At 42.4% G+C, this 24,765-nt stretch overlaps 1 protein-coding gene across 3 annotated transcripts in view; it reads right to left on the reverse strand.

Moving 5' to 3' along the window:
* Window positions 1-24,765, reverse strand: part of CTNNBL1 (catenin beta like 1) — a 160,224-nt gene that overhangs the window by 55,121 nt on the left and 80,338 nt on the right. For 2 of the 3 annotated variants that reach the window (XM_053199981.1, XM_053199982.1), the window contains exon 11: window positions 6,705-6,886. In XM_053199981.1, coding sequence (XP_053055956.1) covers window positions 6,705-6,886 — 182 coding nt within the window. The remainder of the gene's footprint in view (window positions 1-6,704; window positions 6,887-24,765) is intronic. The other variant, XM_053199983.1, reaches the window with a different exon arrangement.

The raw sequence follows: 24,765 nt of genomic DNA on the forward strand, positions 1-24,765 counted from the left end.
TGGTAGTTCTCACACTAACCCAAGGAGGTCGGCATTAACCCTATTCTCACAGATGAATAAGCAAATATGTTTTTATTTTTTTAAGTGTATTTATTTATTTATTTTGAGAGAGAGAGAATGAGAATGGGGGGGGGGGCAGAGAGAGAGGGGAAGAGAGGATCCCAAGCAGGCTCCATGCTGTCAACACAGAGTCCAACACGAGGCTCGAACTCATGAACCATGAGATCATGACCTGAGTCAAAATCAAGAGTCATATGCTTAACCTACTGAGACACAAAGGTGCCCTGCAAATATGTTTTAAACACTACTACGGGACAGAGGCTGAGTGGCCTTGGGGGAGAACCATAAATTGGTTAACATGGGAAGAATCCTTTGAGTTCTGCAATGCTCTGAACTATTGGTATATGCCTCAATCCTGTTGATGGCTAATGCTACACTGGTGTTAAATAAATTCATTTATTCATTCAACCAATATATACTAAGCACCTCCCATGAGCGAGCCCCGTGACAGGCACTAAAAATGACTAGACATGATCTCATGGCGTCATTTTGCCATTTGCTCCTAATTGCTTGTACCATTCGAAAGGATAAGTAAGAGTCCCCACCATCACAATGACCTGTCCTGGGGCAAAGCACCAAGATTAGAACCAAGGGCTTCTGATCTAGTTTCTCATTTCACCAGCAAAGCAACCCAGAGAAGAGCAAGCTAGCCTAGATCCAGAAGAGCAAATACCGATGGCATGACTTCGTGAAATGAGTGTGAGATTTGTGATCAGAAGCTGAGGTCTGTCTTAGTTTAGACACTTACCCATTATAAGACTTGAAGTCATGATTTCCTTGAGTCTTATAATTTCCTCATTTTCAGAATGAGAAATAGCACCAACCTTCGTGGGGCAGCTGTTAAGACTCAAACGTGTTCAGATGTGTAGACACTCCTACAGATGCTGGATATAGGTAATAATAAACTGGAAGGCTGAAATCCCAGTGCCTCTGTTTTAGACTATGCCCTCATCTCCCTTCCACCAGAAGTGCCTTCCTCGCTAAGCATTCCTGTTCTCCTGTTCCCTTTAATAATGAAGTAATTCTTGTTTGGTATGTTTTTGTACTTGCTGAGATGATTTTTTGGTAAATACATGTGCAATTGCTTTGTTCCCCAGGATTATTTCCCCCTTCTGTAAACTGTAAATTTACAGTTGAGGACTGAGGGTGTCTTTCTCACTTGGGTGGTGGCACGCAAGATAGACTCTGAGAGGACAGGAGGGCTGAAAGTCTAAGGCAGAGAGACTTATTAAGGCTGCAGTGATAGCTAGCAGAGGTGATGAGGGCAGAATCAGCGGAACCAGAACTGAATAAGGCAGAGTTTACAGGACTTACGATCAATTACATGTGGGGACTATGAGAGTTAAGTATGGCGCATGGATCTCTGCCTTGGGTGGCAGGGTGGAAGGTGGTGCCGTGACCATTACTGGGACAAGAAAAGGAGAAGAGCTTTGGGCAATGGAAGGACTGAGTATGGGTTTGAATGAGCTGAGATGGCCTGTCTGATGGAGTTGTCTGCTGGTTAATTAGCTGGGCTGACTAGAGCTTGGGAGAGACGCTGAAGATTTGGGGATCAACGGCAAAAAGATGTAGGTTAAAGCCGTAGAAAGTAGTTGAAATCAAGGAGAATATGTACAGCAAAACACAGGCACACACACAGACACAGACACACACACACACACACACACACACACACTGGGGGAAGACACCACTGATCCATGCAAAAATGAACACCTGAGGGACAGAAACCAGCCACGGAAAAGGATGAGATGAACACCAGGGAAGAGCAGCCTCCCTCAGGATTTTGCTCCTGTCTTTGTTAAATTTTGAACATAGCAGGAGCCCCGATACAAAGCGGCCTCGAACGATGCCATGTCATTGCCATGGCCTACCATGGAGGCATTAAAAATGTGTCTTTTTCACTGACGCTGGCCAAACTCCAATGTCCTCTGACCAGAGGAAAAGTTTCGCCATTCCCCTCTTCCAGCGCCGGCAGGTGGCAGGAGCCCTGGTCCGCATTTCCTCGCTAGTTGGGAGTCCGAGAAGCACCAGGCCACCACACAGTTCCTGATGTGTGGGGTCCACCAGCGTCACTTACAATTCTTTGCAGATGACAGAAAAGTATTCTTTAAAGCACTGACCTGTTAGCAAGCGCTGTCGCTTTTGACGAGGTAGAACGTGTGCCTCTGCCCAGCACGCACACCACACACCTACACACTGCTTCGCAGCTCACCCCCTTAGAGCTCCTAACAGCCTCCAGGGGAAGCATGTTAAAACAGCGCAATTAACTAGAACTGCTACAAACTCAATAGCTCACCTACCTAATGAAGCAATACGAGGGAAATTGGACCTATTTTAATAAGAATTTTAAAAGAGACAAGAAGTAAAGGTCAAATGCCATTTCTGGATCCCAGCTCTTTTCTTCTTCCCTCCCACTCCGAAGCAGTTAATATCAAGGAGACTACGCATGCCGTACTAATCCTTATAAAACCAAGGGGGCAGCCCATCATGCTATTATACCCAAGGGCAAATTTTTTCTTTCCAACCCAACCCCCCAAGCTAAGTGCCTCCCCTGATCTATTTCTGAAGGTTTTATTATGCAAACCTGAAAGGATTTCAATTACAATAATTCTTGTCTTTCTCCAGCCCAACTCACAGAAGCGGAACTAAATTACCAGCAATTCTAGGGCTTAAGGGTGGTTTTGCTTCTTCCCTCCTCTCTAGAGTCACCTTAATCTAGAGATTCTCCTCTCTCAGCCCCTTCCGTCGGCTTGGGGAACACAGCTGGTTTTATGCCACCCACTATGGAGCACATCCTGATGCCGGACAGGCTCATCATGAGTCCCCTTGCCCAGTAAAATCCACTCCTCCTCACTCTCCGTACCTGCCCCAGCCAGGTGTCAGCAGCCTGGCTTCCCACTGACCTCTTAGGAGGATGGGTGCGTGGACCAAGGCAGAACCGGAGACAGGTTTGGTAGAGGTGAGAACTTAAACTCCTTAATAACAAGCCTACGCTATCCTGGGGTCTACGCTAAGTCTATGTGTGTCACCTCACCTGACCCTCACAACCACCCCATGTGGTAGGTCTAGTATTTCACAGACAGGGCAACGAAGGCTCAGAGAGTTTAGGAAGGTCACGCGGGTGATAGGCAGTGGCTCCATCTGTACCACACCAGGCTCTGCTGCTGCCCTAAGAGTCTGGGGAGGTGCTGAGAGGTGCCAAGTGAGGAGACTGGACCAGGATGAGTTACAGCAGTTAACGCTCATATGTGACAAGTCCCTGGGGTTTGACCATAAAGGGAAGAGTGCAGGGCAGCCCTCCAGTGGATTCCCAGCCTGTAGTGCTTAATTAGAGGAGTTGCCGGATTACCAAAAGAAGCTTGTCATAGGGTGGCCTCACTTATATAAGGACGTTCTATCCATAACACGTGTTAATGTTAAAAATAAAACTGTCAGTTTTTCACCAGAAAAAATGGGTTTACCCGGGAACAGAGAATTGCAATTCAAGTCATTCCAGCTACGGCAAAACTACAGGCGAGTCCAGAGAACAAAGGAGAGGAACGCTCTTTTATGGGGGTAGAGGGGGTTCTGAGGGGCTGTTATAAACCAAAAGTCCACCAGAATAAAATGGGACTTTGAAGTGTAGTGGCTTTTCACTGACTGGGCTGTTGCTGGGCAAGGAGAAAATCTTTCTTCCTCCCGCTGGGGTAGTCACAACGTACAGGCTTCTTCCTGTGGGGAGTGCAAGATAGGTCTCTTCCTGTTGGGGTCTCAGCTGAGGAGGACTGATGGGGGTGTGAGAGCTCCCCCTTCTGGCCTCCTCACTCCATTTTAAAGGAGGTTTCCTTTATTTGATTTCAGACGTGGCTCTTAAGGGCATGCATGGCACGACAGGGGGGCTTCTGCCATAATTTCAAAACCAATGAAACAAAGCAAAACCGTGGCTAGCAACCCGTTTGTTTTTACTTCCAAACAAGGTGGGTGAAAGACCACTCACCAGGTGTATGACTGACCATCAACCTGCTGAAGTTAACTGTGCTGACTTCCACCTTGCCGGGTTCTAAGGTAAGCAGAGCCCCAAACTCCATGTTTGTTCTTAGGGATCAGTCCTTTAGAGAAGTGGTTGTTCATTCATGCGGGCAGGAAACATCTACTGCGCATCCACCACACGCTGAGCACCGGGCTGAGCCCTGGCACCCAGAGCTGACAAGGCCAATGGTTCCATAATCTTAGGGCTATGAAGGCAAAGTCCTAGGACCAAGACTCCATGCAGTAGGAGGCTCGGTTCCAGTCTCGGGGCTCATCAAATGCTTCCCCGAGAAAAGGTGACATCAAAACTAAGGACCTGAAGGGTGACTAAAAGGTATCCAGGCAGGCAGGCCAGAGAAAACGGTTGCAGAGGGAAGAGGACAGTAGAAGCCTGGGGGCAAGAATGAGCTGGGCCTGGCGGTCTGAGGCTGCTGTGCTCTAGCTGACCACACAGACCCGGTCCACTTGCATCGGGAGGGCCGGCACAGGGACAAGAGCCCGGAGGACAGGACAGGACAAAGAAACCTTGCACGATGTGCCCCTGTCCTGCTCCGCCTCCGTTCTCACACTCGTATCAAGGCTCGAGGGCCAGTGTGCCAAGCGCAGCGGCAGCTGGCAGGGGCGGGAGGGGCCGGGAGGGGGCCCAGGCCTGCATTTTCTCCCCGGGACTCACTTCTTCCCTCTGGGTGCTGGTGTATTCAGAAAGCAGAGTTCATCCTCACCAGCCATTACAGTCCAAACATGCCTTCCAGGAGCTGTCTTACCAAGCCATTGCCCTCGCTAATATAATGTTATCAAATTTCTAATGCGGGTACTCTAAAGCAAATGCACTGTCACCGGCACGCCACTGGGCACATTTTTCCGAAGGAAAACAGCTGCTCGCCGAATCTGTCGCTTTTCCTCTCCTCAGTACCGTGCACACAGAGCAAAAGCCTGCTAAGGGCTCTTCTCCCACCCCTTCTTCAAGCATGCTCAAGATGCAGCATCAGGTGTCTCCACAGAAGCCAGCAGGTCAGCCACAGCACAGTTCCTGAGGAGCTTCCTGGATCACAGGACAAAGCCCTGACAACTAGAGCCTGTGCCTCAGAATCTTATGCCACAGACAGAAGAGCTTCCGGCTCACTAGTCTGCCTTCCTCATTTTATAGACCAGAAGGGAAAACGCAGTCCAGAGAAGTTAAGTAAAAGGTCTGAAGTCACACAGCCAGTGAGCTGTAGAAGCACGGGCCGGTTCCTGTCTAAAAAACCAGATCTACTACGCGGGTTGTGAGGCCTAAACGAGAGAGCCCTCACACAGCAGTGCCAGAAACGTGGGAGGTGTTCAACGAATGGTGACTGACTGCAAAACTTTGTCTCTTAGATCTCCGGAACAACCCACTCCCCCTCTCCCGGGGCCTCATTCTGCTGACTTCCCATGGAGGAAAGAAAACAGACTGGCAGCGGGGTTAACGTGTTCACAGCTGGTGTTTGGCCAACAACTGACAGGAGGTGAGCCAAACTCCCTCCTGGTTCTCAGATCTCTAGTCCCGTTCCCTGCCCTGCCAGATCCACTCCCGCCAGACTTTCTGTTGTCTCTGGAGAGCTGATGTGATCAGAGAAGACACCGCTGCGGCTGGAAGTGACCACTGAAGGGACTCGTGTCACCTTCCCTTTAGCCACTCCAAGTTGGAAGGGACTGCGCAAAGTCCACTTGAGAAGGGACAGACAGGGACTCGCAAGCTTTCTAGCCGGGAGGGTGAGGAGTACAAAAGATCCCGTAGACAGTCACCACAAATCTACCAATCGCTGACAAAAAAATCCCCCAGACCACAGGACAAGTGTTAACTTCCGACAAGACAACTAAACTGGCCAATCAGCTCCGGTTTTGCTCCTCTCTCACCCACACCAGCTCCTCTGCCCCCTCCCAGCCCCCTCCCCACACTTTAAAACAACCATCCAACCATGTAAATTCCCCAGTGTAAGTGTCTGTTAGTCTCCAGCAGAACTGTCAATGCTCATAAATTCCTGGCCTTCCAGATTGCACTGCGGCTATTTACTGGGGGGAGGGATGCAGCAGCCACTAGACAATAGCAGGAAGAGATTGGCCGAGCAGTAACTACTCTGGTTACAGCATCGCAATTCATGGCAGCATTTTGCTGGGAGTGTGCATCATCAGGGAGGAGAAACATAAAAAGGGGAACCTGGGCTGTAAATAGTTTATTTCGGCAATTCCTGATGTTGGCTGAATCATACTTTAATACAGAAATACATGAAAGCACCACTCTGGCGGTGACATGTGTTGCCACCTCATTACTCTTTTCAAAAGGGTCTTCCATCAGAGAGACACCTCGCTACAAATTATAGTGAAGAAAACAAAACCCTCACGCCCAGACTTATTAATAGGCCAGAAGGAAATGGAACCACTAGGATTTAAGGAAGCAGAGAACCCATGCAACAGAGGCCATGGGTGATCTGGGGTCTCTGGGTTGTGTTTCCATGCAGAGAAAATAGGACGAAAAGAAAAAGCTAGCGCTCTTCTGCCTACGAGTCCGCTCCTCAACTGCACGTCTCAGTGTTTCACAGTAGTTCTCATTTCCCCCGTTCCTTAGGTGCATCCTAACGCACCTGAAGTAGGCTGACTTCTCCAGGGCACCCTACCTTCGTGCTCCTTCTCGGTGGTTCCCACTTTCTTGATCTTCCTGGGAGATTTCATAAAGAGGGGAAAGATGGTCCGTAAGCCAAGAATATCAACAAACTTATGACAATTGTCTGTACCCTCGGGTCCGATCATGGCATGGTCCAGCACTTTCAGGGCACTGCTCCGGGAGATCTTCTTTTCTCTGGGAACAAAAGAGGTTTCACATAAGGCATGGGGATGTTCTAGTCTCAGAAAAAAAGGGGGTGGGGGGCGGATATACTGCAGTACCCATTATAAAGGGGGAAAAAAGAAAGAAAGAAAAAAACAAAACAACTTGAATGTCCACCAATGAGAAAATTATTGCATAATGGTAGATCTACACAGAATATTACACACTTGTTAATAATTAGAAAAGTCTATAATAGAATGAACGAGTTCTTATGGTCAGAATGATAAGCACAAAAGGTAATATTCAAAATTCTATATGAGGCATTACCTCAATTATGTGAGAAATATGCATTAAAAAAGACTAGAAAGACATAGATCAAAATGCTAACAGAGGTTATTTCAGGGTGGTGGGATTATGAATCACATTATTCCTTTTTCTTTCTTTTTAACAGCTTTATCAAAATGTACTTCACCTACCATACAATTCACCTATTTAAAATGCACAACTCATTGAATTTTAGTATATTCACAGATACGTGCAACTATCACTACAGTCAATTAAAGAACATTTTTATTATCCCGACAAGAAATCCCCTACTCTTTAGCTGTCACCCCCCTACTCTCCCCATCCCACCCTAGCAACCACTGACCTACATTCTGTCTCTACGGTTTTGCCTATTCTGGACATTTCAAGTAAATGGTATCGTACAATAGGTGGCCTTTTGTAACTGGCTTCTTTCCCTCAGCACAACGTTTTCAAGATTCATCCGTGCTCTAGCGTGTGTCAGTATTTCATTCTTTTCTGTAGCTGAATAGTCCATTGCATGGATACGCCACAATTTGTCTATCTGTTCATCCACTGATGAACATTTGATGTGTTTATACCTTTTGGCTATTATGAATAGCGCTGCTAAAATAGTCATGTACAAGTTTTTGAGTGGACATATGTTTCATTACACTTGAGTGCATGTAAACCAAGCAGCAGAGTTGCTGGGGCATATGGTTAACTCTACATTTAACCTTCTGAGGAACCATCAGACTTATTTCCACACTGGCTACACCATTTGACATTCCCACCAGCAGTGTGTAAATGTTCTGACTTCTCCACATCCTCACCAACACTCGTCAGCTGACTTGTTGGTGCCAGCCATCCTCATTGGGTGAGAGATGGTACCTCATTGTGGTTTTAACTTGCGTTTCCCTGATAACTAATGCTGTCAGCATCTTTTCATGTGCTTACTCGGAATTTGTGTACCTTCTTCAGAGAAATGTCTATTCAGATCCTTTGGCCATTTTAAAATTAGCTTAATTATCTTTATTATTTAGTTGCAAGAGCTCTTTGTTCTGGAGATACAAGTCCCTTAACAGATATATGATTCGTAAATATTTTCTTTTTTCTAGGGGCTGCCTTTTCAACTTTCTTGATGGTATCCTCCGAAGGACACAGGTTTTCAATTTTGAGGATGTCCAACTTACCTGTTTTGTTGTTGTTGCCTGCACTTTTGGTGTCAGAGCTGATTCGATAGCATGAGGATTTATACCTATGTTTGCATTTAAGGGTTTAATAGTTTAAGTTCTGATATTTAGTTCTTTGACTCGTTTTCTGTTAATTTTTGTATGTAGTGTGAAGTAATGATACAACTTCATCTGCATGTGGACATCCAATGGTGCCAGCACCATTTGTTGAAGACTATTCTTTCCCCGTTCCAGGTTTTTGGCATTCTTATTGCAAATCAGCTGACCCCAGACACAGTTTTATTTTTGGATTCCGAATTATATTCTGTCAATTTACGTCAGTAACACACTGTCTTGATTACCACTGCTTTGTAGTAAGTTTTAAAATTGGGAATCCTACATTGTTCTTGTCTCAAGACTGTTTGGCTATTCTCAGTCCCTTGCGATCAACTCCATATGAATGTAAGGATCAGCTTATCAATTTCTACAATGATATCAGCTGGCATTTTGATAGGGATTGTGCTGAATCCATATAACTTTTGGGGGAGTAGTGCAATCTTTCATTTCTTAGCTCTTCCTTAATTCCTTTCAACAATGTTTTGTAGTTTTCAGGGTATAAATTTTGCATGCACTTCTCTTGTTAAATTTATTCCTAGGTATCATACTCTTGATGCTATTGTAAATGGGAGTATCTTCACAGTTTCACTTTCGGATTGCTCATTGCGAGTGTACAACTGATTTTTGTAAATTAATCTTTATATTATCCTGCAACCTTGCTGAACTCACTTATTAGTCCTGATAATTTTTTGGTGGATTCTTTAGGATTGTCTACAGACAAGAGAACATCCTTTGTAAACAGAGAGAGTTTTACTTCCTCCTTTCCAATCTGGATGCCTTTTATTTCATTTCCTTGCCTAATTGCCCTGGCTAGAACCTCCAGTACAATGTTGAATGTAAGTGGTGAAGTGGTGTCTTGTTGCTGATCTTAGGGGGAAAGCATCCAGTCTTTTAGCATTCACTGTGATGTTAGCTGTGGATTTTTTGTAGCTGCTCTATATCAAAGCAGCTGATATATTGGAGAAATTCCCTTCTATTCCTAGTTTAGGTATTTTTATCATGAAAGATGTTGGGTTTTGTCAAATGCTTTTTGCATCTTATTATTCCCTTTCCTGTTTTTCGTGTTTCTTTAATTTAAAAAAAAAAAAATTTTTTTTTAACGTTTATTCATTTTTGAGAGACAGAGAGAGACAGAGCATGAGCAGGGAAGGGGCAGAGAGAGACGGAAACAGAATCCAAAGCAGGCTCCAGGCTCTGAGCTGTCATAACAGAGCCTGATGCGGGGCTAGAACTCACGGACCACGAGATCACGACCTGAGCCAAAGTCAGACGCTCAACCGACTGAGCCACGCAGGCGCCCCATGTTTTTCGTGTTTCTTAATTAACATGGATTACTTTGAGAATTACAAAAGTTAAATTATTTTCAAGAAAAAAATACAAGTGATTTTCCCCCTCAAGTCCAAAGGTCATAAAATAATTATGCCACTGTCTACCGCTCTTGCAAATAGTTCTCTAAGGAGTATAATTTTCTATAACCTTCCAGTGTTTTCTTTAACACTCTATGAGATAGAGAGGAACAAATCAGTCATTTCATATCTTGGTAATCAACCAAGTAAATCAACCAACCAATCCAATATTCAATATTTACTGAGCACTTACTCAGTACTGTGGAAGACACAAGAGAAAAACAAAAATTAAGACATGGCTTCTGCTTTCAAAAACATGTAAATCTATTTAGGGAGACTAAATTAATATGAAATAATCAGGCAAAAGTATAAGTTTGCAAATAACCTTTTCCCCATTCGATCTACAAACATTTATTGGATACCTCTCATGTGACTACGATAGACCAAGTCTCAGTCCTCATGGAGCTTACACTCTTACTGCAGGAGACATACGGAAAATCGAGGCACTTGATAGTGTTAGGTGTGATGGAAATAATGCAATGTAAAAGAATGAATGAATGGAGAGGATATTTTGAGTTAGGTTACTGCAGAAAGCCTCTTTAGGAGTAACATTTATATTGAGATCTGAGTGTTGACATGAATTGGTCTGGAACATTTTAGGGGCAAAACATTAAAGGCAGAAGGAACAACAGGTGCAAAATCCCTAAGGTGGAAATGGGCCGGCATGGTCAGAGAACAGACAGAAGACTGGCATTTTTGAAGCATAAAGGAACAGTATTCCTAGCTTAGATCTGAGGGGAAAACATGGGCCATATCAAAGGCCATGCCACCTTGTCTTGTATGGCACAATAAGGCCTCCAAGTAAAGAACTGGTTCTAGGAGTTAAGCAGATCAAATTCAATCATGTTTGTTCTGAGACTATTATGTGTTAGTTACTTTAGAGGGAGAGAGAGATTAGGTACATCTGGGGGAGTATAGGAAAAAACAGATATATATGTAAATATTTGAAAGCAGGTGAAAAAGTAAGACGGGTGACTGTGGGTTACTCCTAGTAAAGCCTGGAGAAGAAAGTCCATCAGCTTGAGGAGAAAACAAGGGTAAAAATTTTTCAAAATTATATTTTGAAGAATATGGACAATTCAGTCATATTTTTAGGGTGTCAAGAAGCCAATGGTGATGAGGATACTAAAGATATAAAAGGGGAGAATGGACAGATGGAGCAAGGTCACTGTCAGGCAAGAGGAGGCAAGGCCTGACCAAAAAGGGCCCAAAGCCCTTCACCCAGTTTCTCACCTGAAAGCCAAAGAAAAGGAATTGGAAATAACCTCCCTTAAAGGAATCGGAAATAACTTCTCGTTGATAGTCTTTTGCAGAGGAAACACTATTAAGACATCGCATTATTTAAGTGCTAAAGATGACGAGGCACGCTTATCCTAGGTCAGACTAGCCAGCCCAAATTGGGTCCTGATGAGTTAAGAAAAGGAGAAGAGGTAAAAAGCTTGTTGACAGAGCCCCTTGGTGCTGGCCCATCCTGGCTTACCTGAGGCTGTTCCATTTCTAGCATTGAACGTACCACAGCCTGGGAAACCTCTCAGTCCCAGGCAAACCAAGACAGCTAGACATCTTACTTGGTGCCTACCTCAAAAGACCAAGGATGTACTGTGAATACAGTACCTTTATTCCCTACCTTTATTCCCCTGGCCACAGAATTAATCAAAACAACCCACAGATACTCACAAGTGACATTCAACACAACTACTGAGTTTAAAAGAAAAAAAATGGCTACCACTGAGCACGTGCCTTCACGCAGTGGGCACGACACTAGCTGCCAGGAATTATACACTCCCTGTCTTTAAGCAATGTAAGGACAGTTACATAAAAGTAATTTCAAAAGCCCAAAGCAATAGAAACTAAGTCCAAGGAGGTGAAAGGTGGAGATAATTAACTTTATCTGGGAGAAGTCAGTGAAGGTGTCAAATGGACAGTAACATCTGAACGGAGTCTGAAGAACGAGCATCTGCCAGGCAGAGAAGGGCGTGCGGCGCCACCGGGGGCAGTGTGCGTAAAGAGCATGCGCAAAGGTACGGTAGGCAGTATGAGCGCGCCACGTAGGGGACCAGAGGTAGCTGTGAATGACCTGGGTTGGAAAAGGACGAAGGGGAGGCAGGCGGAGGTCGTGACAGGCCCTAGATGTGCTGCCGGGCCCCTGGGCTCCATGCCATAGATGTTGAGAAGCCATGAGATGTCGAAAACGAGGACACTGGATGGATACACTCTAGCAAGCTTACTCTGGCAGCAGTGTGATGAAGGGACTGGAGCGACAGAGCTTGGAGGCAGGGAGGTCAGTCAGGAGCCCACGACAAGCTAAGTGAAAAATGACAAAGAGCTCTGAGTACCACAAAAAAGGCACGTTTGTGAGACATGAAATCTTAAGTATCAGGAGCAGAGTAAGCAAGGTTCCAAATTCAGCAGGAAAGGGTTTTCTGCATCAAGCTAAGTCTATCAGGAAACGAGACAAATAATATATTTGTTTTCACTGTAGCTGGACTTAAGCACCCTACTTTACAAACTGAATCTGCAAAGGTCATGACTAGGGCAGATAATGATGTGAGCAGAAATTAGGAAACTGAGATATAACATCCTCATTGTTCAGTCACTCAGGAAAAGGCCTCTCGAAATGAATGATGGTCATGTTCCAGGGCACCTTCAGTTACCACGCAGCATACATTTAAACCATTTCACAAATAACACAGAATTGGTGGAAATACTAAAGGTAAAAAACTCTGATTCAGCCAAGCCTCGCTCTTTTTTCCTGCCTAAGCAAATTCAACAAACAAAAGATTTAAAAAGTAAAAGCCTTCTTCACATAGGCAGTGTGAGACACGTTTAAAGGGGGCAGTAATTGCATATTGATCACCATTTAGGCAAGCTGCATGGAGGTGAACTTTGGAATATTCATTGGGCTTAAGTTCAGGCTTTTAGCAATCAATAGCTGTTTGGCCTGACTTTCTTGGGTTGACTTTATTTGAAATATTTATTCTACTGGAGGACAAGTAGTTTATCTTAGTCTTGTCTGGGTTCATCAGGTTGTCGATCACGCCAGGACCAAAGTGAAGGTTAGCCTCTGTAAAAGTGGGTGGTTGTGGGAAATGACAGAGTCATCTACGCTCCTCATTCTGCCAAAGTGAAGCTTCTGATGAGGAGGAAGGGATGGGGAGAGGGAAGCTTCCACTGTTGTTTTAATTAGCTTGTTCTTCTTCATTATACAAGAACGCTTTTGCAATGAACATTCATTCTGAGTATACTTTTTTCTGTTCATTTATTCTTTCATCAGATATTTCTGGGGTGCCTAACAGGCGCCAGATAGAAGTTGAGGACACAGAGGCAGGCCCAGCTCATGTTTGTGAGGCGCTCAGTTCACATGTGACACAGATAGGCAGACAACGGGTATACTGAGAAAAAGCCAAGCACCACAGTGGAGGTTTTATTCTACAAAATAGAATACGAATGCGGGAAGGAGGGCTGACTGTGTCTGAGTGGGGGAGGCCTCACAAAGGAGATGATGCCTGAACCGAGCTTCACTGGATGTCCTTCCCAGACACGCAAAAAGGGAGAGGGGATTTCAAGCAGCAGGAAACAACAGCACGCGCAAAGACACGAGTAAGCATGGACCATTCGGAGAAGCGGGGCATGGTGTGGCTGCAGTACAAACAGCAAGAGGGGCGGCAGCAAAATGTGTGTTAGATTACACTTGCCACACTGGATCGGGAGGGATTCGGTGTGGTATTCGGTGTGGCGGGGCGGGCACAGAAGAAAGGGGGGAAACACACCAGAGGCAGAGATGGGTAAAAAGGGCAAAGTACTAACAGATTAGGAGGGAAAAGGACTGAATTCAGATTGAACCTGAGGTACCTGTGAAACATGGCAGTGATGTCCAGCTCAAACTTACAGGTCTGAAGTCCAGGAATGATATTAAAAATAGGGGGAAATGTGGAAGAATTATTAAATCTATGGGCAGTGTCTAAAGCCATGGCATGAATAAGACTACCCGGAAAGGGTGCAGATAAAAGGGATCCAACCTTGGAGGAAAGTTACTTGCAGGACAAGTAAAAGAGTTGTAAACTCCACTCCCTCCCTAACCAAGAGACTGATGAATGGGGGGGGGAAAAAGAGAGGTGACAGGCAGTCTTTAAAAGATACCGTGAACCACAAACTAATCCCGCAAGAAACTTGGATAATGCCATATGAAATCACTATTATTCGCTTTACAATACACATGCTAAAGTTCACTTCCTTTTAGCTCCCAAAATAGAAGATCGCTTTCCAGGATCCAGGATTTCTATGAATTAGACCGTGAGATCAAGGTAACTAAATTCATAGTTGCTCTCAAACTATAGTGCCAAAGAACTGGTGCTCTGGGAGATGCTGAGATATTCTACCACTAAAATAGAATAAGGGTGGTCTTCTATGTTCTGGACACAGTTTTTACAATTTTCCATTTCAGTTCCCATCCATTTTTCATAAACTGCTGGTACCAGCCACTGCTTGACTGCCTGTGCCAGAAAACAAAACAAATATGTGGGAAACAGAGGTTAAGATTTTGGTTTGTAGCACTATGGTGGGCCAGTTATGCAGAGAAACCACTCACAGCAGAGCTGACGGTAAAGTAAGATGAACAATCAATGACCAAAACCTAGGGCTCTAAAGAGCACAGGCTGGCAAACTTTTGGGAAAGGGACAGACAGAAAATACTATAGGTTTCATGGGCCATTATGGTTTCTGTAGCATCTTTTCCTGGGTGTTTGTGTGTGTCTAAAAATATATACGACACTGTAAAGATATGAAAACCATTCTTAGCTTGCTGGTCACAGAAAAACAGACCTCAGCCAGATTTGTTCCGCAGGCCTTAGTTGCCAACCCCCAATAAAGAGGGTCAACAAAGCTCAAATCTGGTTCTTCAAAAAGACGAGTAAAATTGACAAAACTGTGGCAAGAGTGATCAAAAAAAAAAAAAAAAAAAAAGAGAGAGAGAAAGAGAAAAGGCACACAAACAATAACAGGAATGAACTGAAGGGGAAAAAACTACAGGTACAGCAGCTATTAGGACAACAGAAGGAATAACTGCATGCCAAAAACTTGGAAAACAGGTGAAATGGACAAACTCCTAGAAAAATATGAATTCCCCCAAATGACTCAACAAAGTAAGAAAACCTGAATGGGTCTATAAGCATTCAGAAAACTGAATCAGTCGTTTAAATCTTCTCTCAAAGAAAACTTAAAGTCCAGAAGCAATCACTATCAAGTTCTACCACACATTCAAGAGGGAAATAATTCCAGTATTACTTAAACTCCTACAGAAAACAGAAAAATAAGGAACATTATTCAGCTCATTTAATAAAGCTCAAACAAACAAAAAACAACCTCTGACACCAAAACCTTCCTGAGAGTAAACTTACAGGCCAATCTCACTCAGGTATAGATATAAAATTCCTAAATAAAATACAGAATCCTAGAGAACATTAAAAAAAGATGGGCCTCTTCCAGGAATGCAAGGTTAGTTCAACATCAGAAAACCCATTCATTTTCCCTCTGTTAGCATTAAAAAAACCATCTCGATAAATGCAGAAAAAGCATTTGATAAAACTGATTGATCAATTATATAAGATCTGTGACATCAGAAAGAGAATAAATTTCCTTAATCTGATAAATGCTATCCCCCCCCAAAACTCAAAACAAACATACTCAATAAAATATATTGCTTTTAACAGCAGGAGTAAGACAAGTTTACCCTTGATCACTACTCCTTCCTATTCAACACTGCATTAGAAGTCATAGCTAGTAATTTTTTTAAAAAATGTTTATTTACTTTTAAGAGAGAGAGAGAGAGAGGAAAACAGAGAGAGACGCAGGGCTCAAACTCACAAACTGTGAGATCATGGCCTGAGCCGAAATCAAAAGTTGGACGCTTAACCCACCGAGCCACTCAGGCACCCCATAGCTATTAAAATTTAAACACACACACACACACACACACACACACACACACACACACATTAAAATGAAATGTGATAGAAAATAATCTTGTTCCCACCTATTAACTTTCTACTCCCTAAAAGAGGCAAACAGCCAGAGGTTTGCTACTAAAGGTTTAACAACTAGCTCCCCAGGAAAAAAGTGTTGATTTGTTGTATTTTCCTACTTACATGGTATAAATACTCCCACCATAGCTGATTTCAAGTTACCAATGCGATACCACTAAACATGGTATTGGAAAGAGAGATGTATAGTTAGCTTTCATGAGCTTATATGAGCTAACTCAAACATATCACTGCTTATACATCCCTCCAGCCACTATAGACATCAAGGTTGGCCATGTGACTTTATGGCCAATAAAATGTAAGTGTAAGTAACATATGTGCCTTTAGAGGAGAAGTTTTAAGATTTATTGCATTAGTCAGTCTTTTCTCTCTGCCACAAGAAAGTCACGTCCCACTGAACACTGTTCCTTTAGCATGAAACCCAAAATAAAGACGTGAAGCAGAGCTTCAGATGGCCAGGGATGGATGTATCGGGAGTGAAAAGTAAACATCTGTCACTGAAAGTCCTTGAGGCTTCAGAGTTGTTACTGCAACAAAATTGGACTGATACATGACATTAAGCAAAGTTGCTTAATGTAAGATCAATATGTAAAAGTTCATCGTATTACTGTCCACTAGCACTAAATAGTATGAAAATGTACGTTAGAGAGTATTTTTTAAAATATATAATATGCTCTTGCCTTCCACTTTGGGCCAAGATGGAGTAACAGGGACTAAATTTATATCTCCTCTCACGCCCAAAACAAACAAAGGACGAAACATATAAAACAACGGTTTTTGGACACTTGACATCAGGTAGCACCAAGACAGTGATTCCTGAGACAGGGAAACACATGCCATGAGCCCAACTAGCTGCTTGGAGAGTTTCCAGGCCTCCAAGCAGGGAGGAGACATAGTGCAGAGGAGGGCAGACCGATGAAGGGGAGTTCATAGGGCAGAGTACCAGACCAAGAGCTGCACAGGGGTCTGCAGAGGGCCCTCTCTGAGTCCTCAGTTGAGTACCTACTAGAAATGCATGTGAGGAAACTAACCAAGGCTGCAGGAAGGAACCACCTAGAAGAAGAAGGGGCAAACAATGCCCAGAACTCACCGAGGGCCAGGAATAGTTTGGGTTCCCAACAGCTGGAGTGAAAAAACTTCCTGAATTCACGGTGCATCAGGTAGAGCACTAAGGAGGGCACGGTTTCAGTCCTTCAGTCCTGAGGCAAAATCAGCCAGACTAAAGGCTAGTCCGGTCCCACCTAACAGAGCTTAAGAGTAGGCCTCCGAAGGAGCAAACTACTCCCAGTAACTTACCTGTATCCTAGAACAAAGCTCAAAATATTTATAAGGAGACACACCCACACACCCAGCATCCAATGAGGTAAAAGTCACAGTATCTTAATTTCAGAAAACAATTAACAGGCATTTAAAGAGGCAGGAAAATATTAACCATAAAGAGGAGAAAAATAATAAAAATAACAGTGGTGACAGAATCAGAAGACAAGGACATTAAAAGTTATTATAACTATACTTGATTTAGTCAAGGTAGAAAAAAGCTTCAGTATGCTAACTAGAAACAGGGAAGATATCTAGAGAAGAAAAATACAATGTCTGGTGAAAAATACATGGGATGAGAATAAGTGCAAAAGAAAAGAGTGAGCTTGAATACATAACAATAGAAACTACCTAAAATAAAACACGGAAAGAAAAAACAGACTGGAAAAAATTAATAGATCACCAGGGAATTGTGGTTGGATAACTTTAAACAGCCTGATATACATGTAACTGGAGTTTCTGAAAGGAGGATGGGGCAGAAAAAAAAAAATATCTGAAAATACAATGATTGAAAGATTTCCACCTTTGATGAAAACAATACACCCACAGATCCAAGAAGAACCCAAACACAAGAGATAGGAAGAAAACTACATCAAGGTACATCATAACCAAACTATTCAAAATCAGGGAGAAAAGATCCTAGAAACATCCAGAAAAAAGGGACACGTTACATCCAGAAGAACTAATACATAAGGATGACAGCAGACATCTCACTGCAAACCAAGCAATCCAGCAGACAGTGAAGCAACACTCTTAAGAGAATTGAAAGAACTCCCACCTCCCCACCCAGTAACAAAGAATGCTATACCTGGTGAAGATATCATTTAAAGGAGAAGGCAAATATTTTTTCAGACATACCCAAGTTGACAAAAGTCAACACCAACAGACCAGAAGTACAAGATGTGTTAAAGGAAATCGTTTGGGAAGAAAGAAACTGATACCAGATGGAAATCCGGATCTACAGAGAATGAAGAACACTGGCAATGGCTAATATGTTCATAAAAGTAAAAGACTTTTTTCTTAGTTTAAAAAATCTCTTTGAAACAGGATTGATTATTTATGGGGCACCTGGGTGGCTCACAAGGTTAAGCGTCCAACTCTTGATTTCAGCTCGGGTCATGATCTCTTGGTTTGTGAGATCGGGCCCCACATTGGGCTCTGGGGTGTCAGTGCTTGGGATTCTCTCTCTCCCTCTCTCTGCCCCTCCCCTGCTTTTGTGTGTGTGTGCATGTGCGTGTGCACGCTCTCTCTCAAAAAAATAAACATTAAAAAAAACATAATTTATTATTTAAACAAAAGATAAACAATATGTATTAGAATTTATAACATATGTAGAAGTAAAATATATGACAACAAAAACATAAAAACCAGGAGGGAGAAATGAAAGTTTACTGTTGCAAAGTCCTTACACTACAGATTGAAATAGTATACACTACTTGAAGATGGACTGTGATAAGATGTATACCATCAATTTGAAAACCACTAAAAAAGCAAAGAGAAAGAGCTAAGAAGCCACCTAAGAAAATAACATGGGATAAAAAATGTTAACCTAAAAGAAGGCAGATGAAGCAAAAATGGGACCAAAAAAAGAGATGAGAAAAATAGAGCAACCTGCAAGAGGGTATAAACTCAATCAGAAACCACTATATCAAGGGTCACATTAAATGTAAATGGCATAAACATTTCGATTAAATGGCAGCAATTATTATGGGGTAAATAAAGAAGACTCCAATATATAATGCTCACAAAAACCCCCACATCTTAAATATAAAGACACAGGGGTGTCTGTCTGGATAGCTCAGGCGGTTAAATGACCAACTCTTGATTCAGGCTTAGGTCACGATCTCATGGTTTGTCAGTTTGAGCTCTGCATCGGGATCTGTGCTGTCAGTGTGGAGCCTGTCAGGGATTCTCTGTCTCCCTTTCACTCTGCCCTTGCCCTGCTTTCTCTCTCTCTCTCTCTCTCTCTCTCAAAATAAATATATTTTAAAAATATAAATAAAAAAATAAATATAAAGACACACAGGCTTGCAGAAGGCTATCTTCTCACCATATCCTCATAGGGCCGTTTTCTCTGTGTGCACACCCTCCTGATGTTGTCCCTTCCTCTTCTCATAAGACTACCAGTTCTACTGGATTAGGGGTCTACTCTTATGACCCTATTTAACCTTAATTACCATCTTAAAGGCCACCTCGGGAATTAGGGCATCAACATATGAACAGGGGAGGGGACAAAATTTATTTCATGATAGATGGTAAAAGATATACTATGCTTATACTAATTAAGAGAAAGTTGTGGTGGCTATATTAATATCAAACAAAGTAGATTTCAGATCAAATAACATGATCAGGGATAAAGAGAGTCATTTCATTATGATAAAAGAGTCAATTAAGCAAAACAGCATATACTCCTAAATGTTTAACCACCTAAAAGAATTTCAAAATACATAAAGCAAAAACTGATGAAACTCAAAGGAGAAACAGACATACTCACAACTATAGTCAGAGGTTTCAACACCCCTTTTAATAACTGATAAAATAAGTAGACAGAAAATATTTAAGGATATAGAAGACTTGAACATGACCATTAACTTAACCTGACATTTACAGAACATTCTTTTCAAGTGCACAGGAATATTTAACAATACAGACTGTATTCTGGGCCAAAAACCAGTCTTAATAAATTTAAAAGGGTTCAAATCATATAAAGTATGTTCTCTGACCACAATGGTATTAAAGTAGAAATAAAGAACAGAAAGATACGTGGGAAATCCCCAAATATTTGGAAACTAAATAACACACTTCTAAGTAATTCATGGGTTAAGGATGAAATCAAAAGAGAAAGTATTTTGAACTGAAAATACAATATATCAAAATGTGGGGGCACCTGGGTGGCTCAGTCAGTTAAGCATCTGACTCTCAACTTTGGCTCAGGTCATGATCTCACAGTTGTGAGATCAAACCCTGCCTCAGGCTCCATGCTAAGCATGGAGCCTGCTTAAGATTCTCTCTCCCTCTCCCTCTGCCTCCTTTCCCATTCATGCTCATGTGTGCAAACTCTCTCTCTCAAAAAAAAATAAATACATATATAAAATAAAGTGTATACAACAAGGCATAAAGCAGCAATTAGAGGAAATTTTATAGCATCATATGTTAAAAAATAAGATCTCAAATAAATGATCTCAAATTCCCGCCCTGAGAAATCAGAAAAAGAATAGCAAATTAAACCACAAGTAATCAGAAGCAAAAAAAAAAAAAATTGATCAGATCAGAAATCACTGACATAGAATTGAAAAAAAAAAAAAAGCACAAAAAACCAGAGATAAATCAGTCAGAAAAACCTGATTCTCTGACAAGATCAACAAAATTGACAGCCAGACTGATTAGGGAAAAAAGGAGGCATCAATGGCTAACACTGGGAATAAGGGAGGGCACATGATTACAGATTCTATAGATTTAAAAGGATAATAAGGGAATATTCATGAACAACTTAATGCCCATAAGTTTGGCCACCAAGATAAAATGAATCCTTGAAAGACACCGACTACCTAAGTTTACTCAAATAGAAAAAAATAAAAATCACTGGAACAAATTTAAAAGTTATATTTCATCAAAATGTAAAACTTTTCAAAAGACTACTTTATGAAAATGAAAAGACAAGTTATGGGCTGGAATAAAATATTTGTAAAACATATATCTGACAGGGGCACCTGGGTGGCTCACAGTCAGTTAAGCGTCTGACTCTTGATCTTGGCTCAAGTCATGATCTCACGATTTGTGGGATCAAGCCCCACATCAAGCTCTGCACTGACAGTGTGGAGCCTGCTTGGGATTCTCTCTCTCCTTCTCTCTCTACCCCTCCCCTGCTCGCACGGTCTCTCTCTCTCAAAATAAATAAGCATTGAAAAAAATTATTTTTAAAACATGTATCTGACAAAAGATTGTATCTATGATATATAAAGGATTGTTATAATTCAATAATAAGACAAATAATCCCTCTCCCCCCAACCAAAATGAGCACGAGATTGAACAGACACCACCAAAGAAGACATGTGGATGGCAAATAAATACATGAAAAGTCACCCAATATCATCAGCCACAGGGAAATGCCAATTTTTTTTACAAGTCTATTTTTTGAGAGAAAGAGAGAGAGAACATGGGCACAAGCAGGGGAGGGGCAGAGAGCGAGGGAGACAGAGTGGATCCGAAGCAGGCTCTGTGCCGACAGCAGAGAGCCCCATGTGGGGCTCTAACTCATGGACTGTGAGATCATGACCAGAGGTGAAGTCAGACGCTTAACCAACTGATCCACCCAGGCACCCTAGGAAATGCAAATTAAAAGCACAAGACATCTATACACACCCACTAGAATGACTGACACAAAAAACAGTGACCATACCAAGTATTAGCGAGGGTGTGGAGCAAATGCCAGTCTCACACACTGTTGGTGGGAATATAAAAACGGTACAGTATGACAATTTTGCAAACAGACTGACAGTGTCTTAAAAAGTTAACCATATACCTATTACATGCCCTAGACTCATAGGCATTTATCCAAGAGAAATTAAAAATACATGCACCCAAAGGTACGTACTTGAATATTCATACTTTTGTTTACAAGAGCAAAAAACTGGAAGCCCATATGTCCATCAACAAGTGAATAAACGATCTGGGATACATTTCTAAAATGGAATGCTACCCAGCAAAGAAAAAGAATTAATGATACACATGGAATGAATCTCAAAATAATTATAGTTGGTTAAATACGCCAGACCAAAAAGAAGAGCGCATACTATATGACTCCATTTGCATAAAGTTCTAGAAAATGCAAACTAACCTATAATGGTCAGAAAGCAAATCAATGGTTGCCTGGAGACGTGAGGTGGAGGGAGAGGAGTTATAGATTACCAAGGGGTACAAGGAAACATTTCGGTATGATAAATATGCTTATTGCCATGCTTGTGGTGATGGTATGATAGGTCTACACATACTGCAAAACTCATCAAATCGTACACTTTAAATCTGTGCAATTTACACTGGAATGATGAATAGCTATGAAGTCTGAAGGAAGGGCTCAGACAGGTCCTCCACCATTTCGTGCCAAGTAAACTTGCTTCAGTTTAATCTGCCTTCTCAGCCACAGCACTTTCCATTTATGAAGAGGTAACGCCAGCCTGGAGGGCTGTTGGAAGGATTACTTTGTGCTCTGAAGCATTTTTCTGGTTCCCAGAGAACAGGTGCAAACACTATTCTTCGTCGAAGAAAGAATGGTAATATTCAGTGTGCGGAGAAAGGGAATGCTTGCTTGTTGGACAAACAACAAGCAAGGTGTGTGTGTGCAGCTTGGAGCACAAACCCTATACAGCCCCATTAGGAAGCACAGCTGATTTCTAAAACATTAGTGTTTTGCTTTTGCAGTTGAATCCAAGAGACTGAAAGTCCGAAGAAAAGGCTCTCGTTCTCCAAAAACAACAAAACCCTGTAAAGGACCACGAGGATAAAAATGCAATCAAGTTTGGCCCTTCACAGGTTCATGAAGAACAAAACCAATACGGAACAAGCCAAAAAGCAAGGGAATAAAATTTCAAGGTTTAAGAGTTCCCCAGTCTGGCCTACCTACCTTTATGCTCTGGTACAAGCCCACGGTCCAGAACCGGGCCTGCAAATGCTCACTCTGCAGATGATATACCATTGTCATTTTATTTATGTTCTTTGTCAGAGACAATTTTCTTTAGATTAAGGAAAATCTTACTGAAAAGCCTCAGAGGAAAAAAAATCGGTGGTTCCTAAAGAGATGTGTCTATGTACCCTTCTCTTTCTTTCTTCTTTCTCTCTCTCTCTTTTTTTTTTTTTTTTTGTCTATACAGTTAATAACCAAGATGGGTTCACTGTGTTTCTGCTACACAACCCCAAGCTGCATTTGTACACATCCCTTGGGATCTCAGTGGTCTCTTCTCTTTCTAACTGGAACAGGGTTTTACAACAGAAGTAATAAGCTTCATGTCAACATTTTCAAGGAAACTGACAATGTAATTCTTCTGTCTCCCACTGGCTTTGTTGTTTCTTAAAGAACACTGAACCACTGAAACAAGGACATACTGTTACAAAGTGCTCTGCAGTGGCAAGAAGCAAATGATCTGGAGTACAGTCTATAATTAAACCTAATATATTGAAATCCTCTATTTGCAGCAACCATCCTACCAAAGAGAGACAGCTGTAACCAAGAACGTGGAAATGGCAAACCAGGGGGCAATGAGGGCATTTGTATAGCTCAATCCTCATGTCTGGATAAATTCTAAAAGGGCCATCCCCCCATAAGTCAGTCATTTTTTTTTTAAGTTTATTTATTTATTTTGAGAGAGAGGCATCTAAGGAGGGGCGGGGGGGGGGGGGGCGGGAGGCAGTAGAGAATCCCAAGCAGGCTCCGTGCAATCTCATGAACTGTGATCATGACCTGAGCTGAAATCGAGAGTCGGACGCTTAAATGACAGAGCCACCCAGATGCCCCAAAGTTAGTCTTATTTCTGTGAATTGGTCTCTCTGAATCTGATCATTCTGTTAAACTGCACAATAAATTGTGGCTTTCCGAAATTTTCTTTTTCTCTCAACTATACCTGACTACAAAAATACCACTTGGCTTCATTATTCATATCTTAACTCTTCTGCTGCCAGCCAAAGACCATGCAAACATCCTCACTGTACTGTAATTCTTGCAATCAAAGCAAAAGAATGAGACCAAGTTGCTTGACCCACAAGGAGCTGTATTTTCTCCATCAGGGGAGTACAGACCATATACACACAGTATATACTGCCCACGAGGTTCTGCGCCTTCCACCCTCACCCCACCTTTTCTCTTTCCTTATCAAAACATTATGACTAAATGAGAAATTCCTTTTGGGGGGGGGTTCCTATACTCTAGGATGGCTAGCTGCTGCTTTTTCCACGGCATGAGTTCATTTTTAAATACCACCTCAACAATCTTTTCTTTCCCAAAATGTCTTCATCTGTCCTTTGACAGAGAAAAAACAAAAAACAAAAAGCTTTTTTTTCCCCTCATTGATTCTGTCAAGCACTGTGAAGTCCAAACAGTCTTAACACAGGAGTGAAAGAAAAAGTTACCTGACAACTAAACTAACACCTGGGTGGGAAGGTAAGGCGGAGAACAAAGGCCTGTCTGGTAAGGGCAAAGAGGTAGGAGACCTCCTTACAGTCCTACAAACAAATGCCGAGAGACTGCAAATCTGCATGAAGGAATTCTCTGGACCTTGAGCAGAAAGGTTGTAAGAAATGAATGCCTAAACCATAACCCTGAAATAACTAGGAGGCTGGTGGGAGAAGAGTGTTGAGAGGTTCAAGTGTCCCAAAGCGGGATAAAATGAAGTGCGGACACTTGTGTGGGTTTCTGCTCTGCAGCACAGCATGAGCACAGGCCAAACAGGGCAGCGAGCCCGGGACTACAGCTGATGCCTGGCTTCTCCGGAGCCTTGAAGATGAGGTTCAGAACCACCCTGTGGCCTATGTTGTGTTCTTCGGGCATTAAAAAATCTGATGGAGAAAAACAGGGCCAAATATATGCAGGC

Source organism: Acinonyx jubatus, chromosome A3 (genome assembly GCF_027475565.1).
Source record: "Acinonyx jubatus isolate Ajub_Pintada_27869175 chromosome A3, VMU_Ajub_asm_v1.0, whole genome shotgun sequence".
In the NCBI taxonomy this organism is placed as follows: Eukaryota; Metazoa; Chordata; class Mammalia; order Carnivora; family Felidae; genus Acinonyx; species Acinonyx jubatus.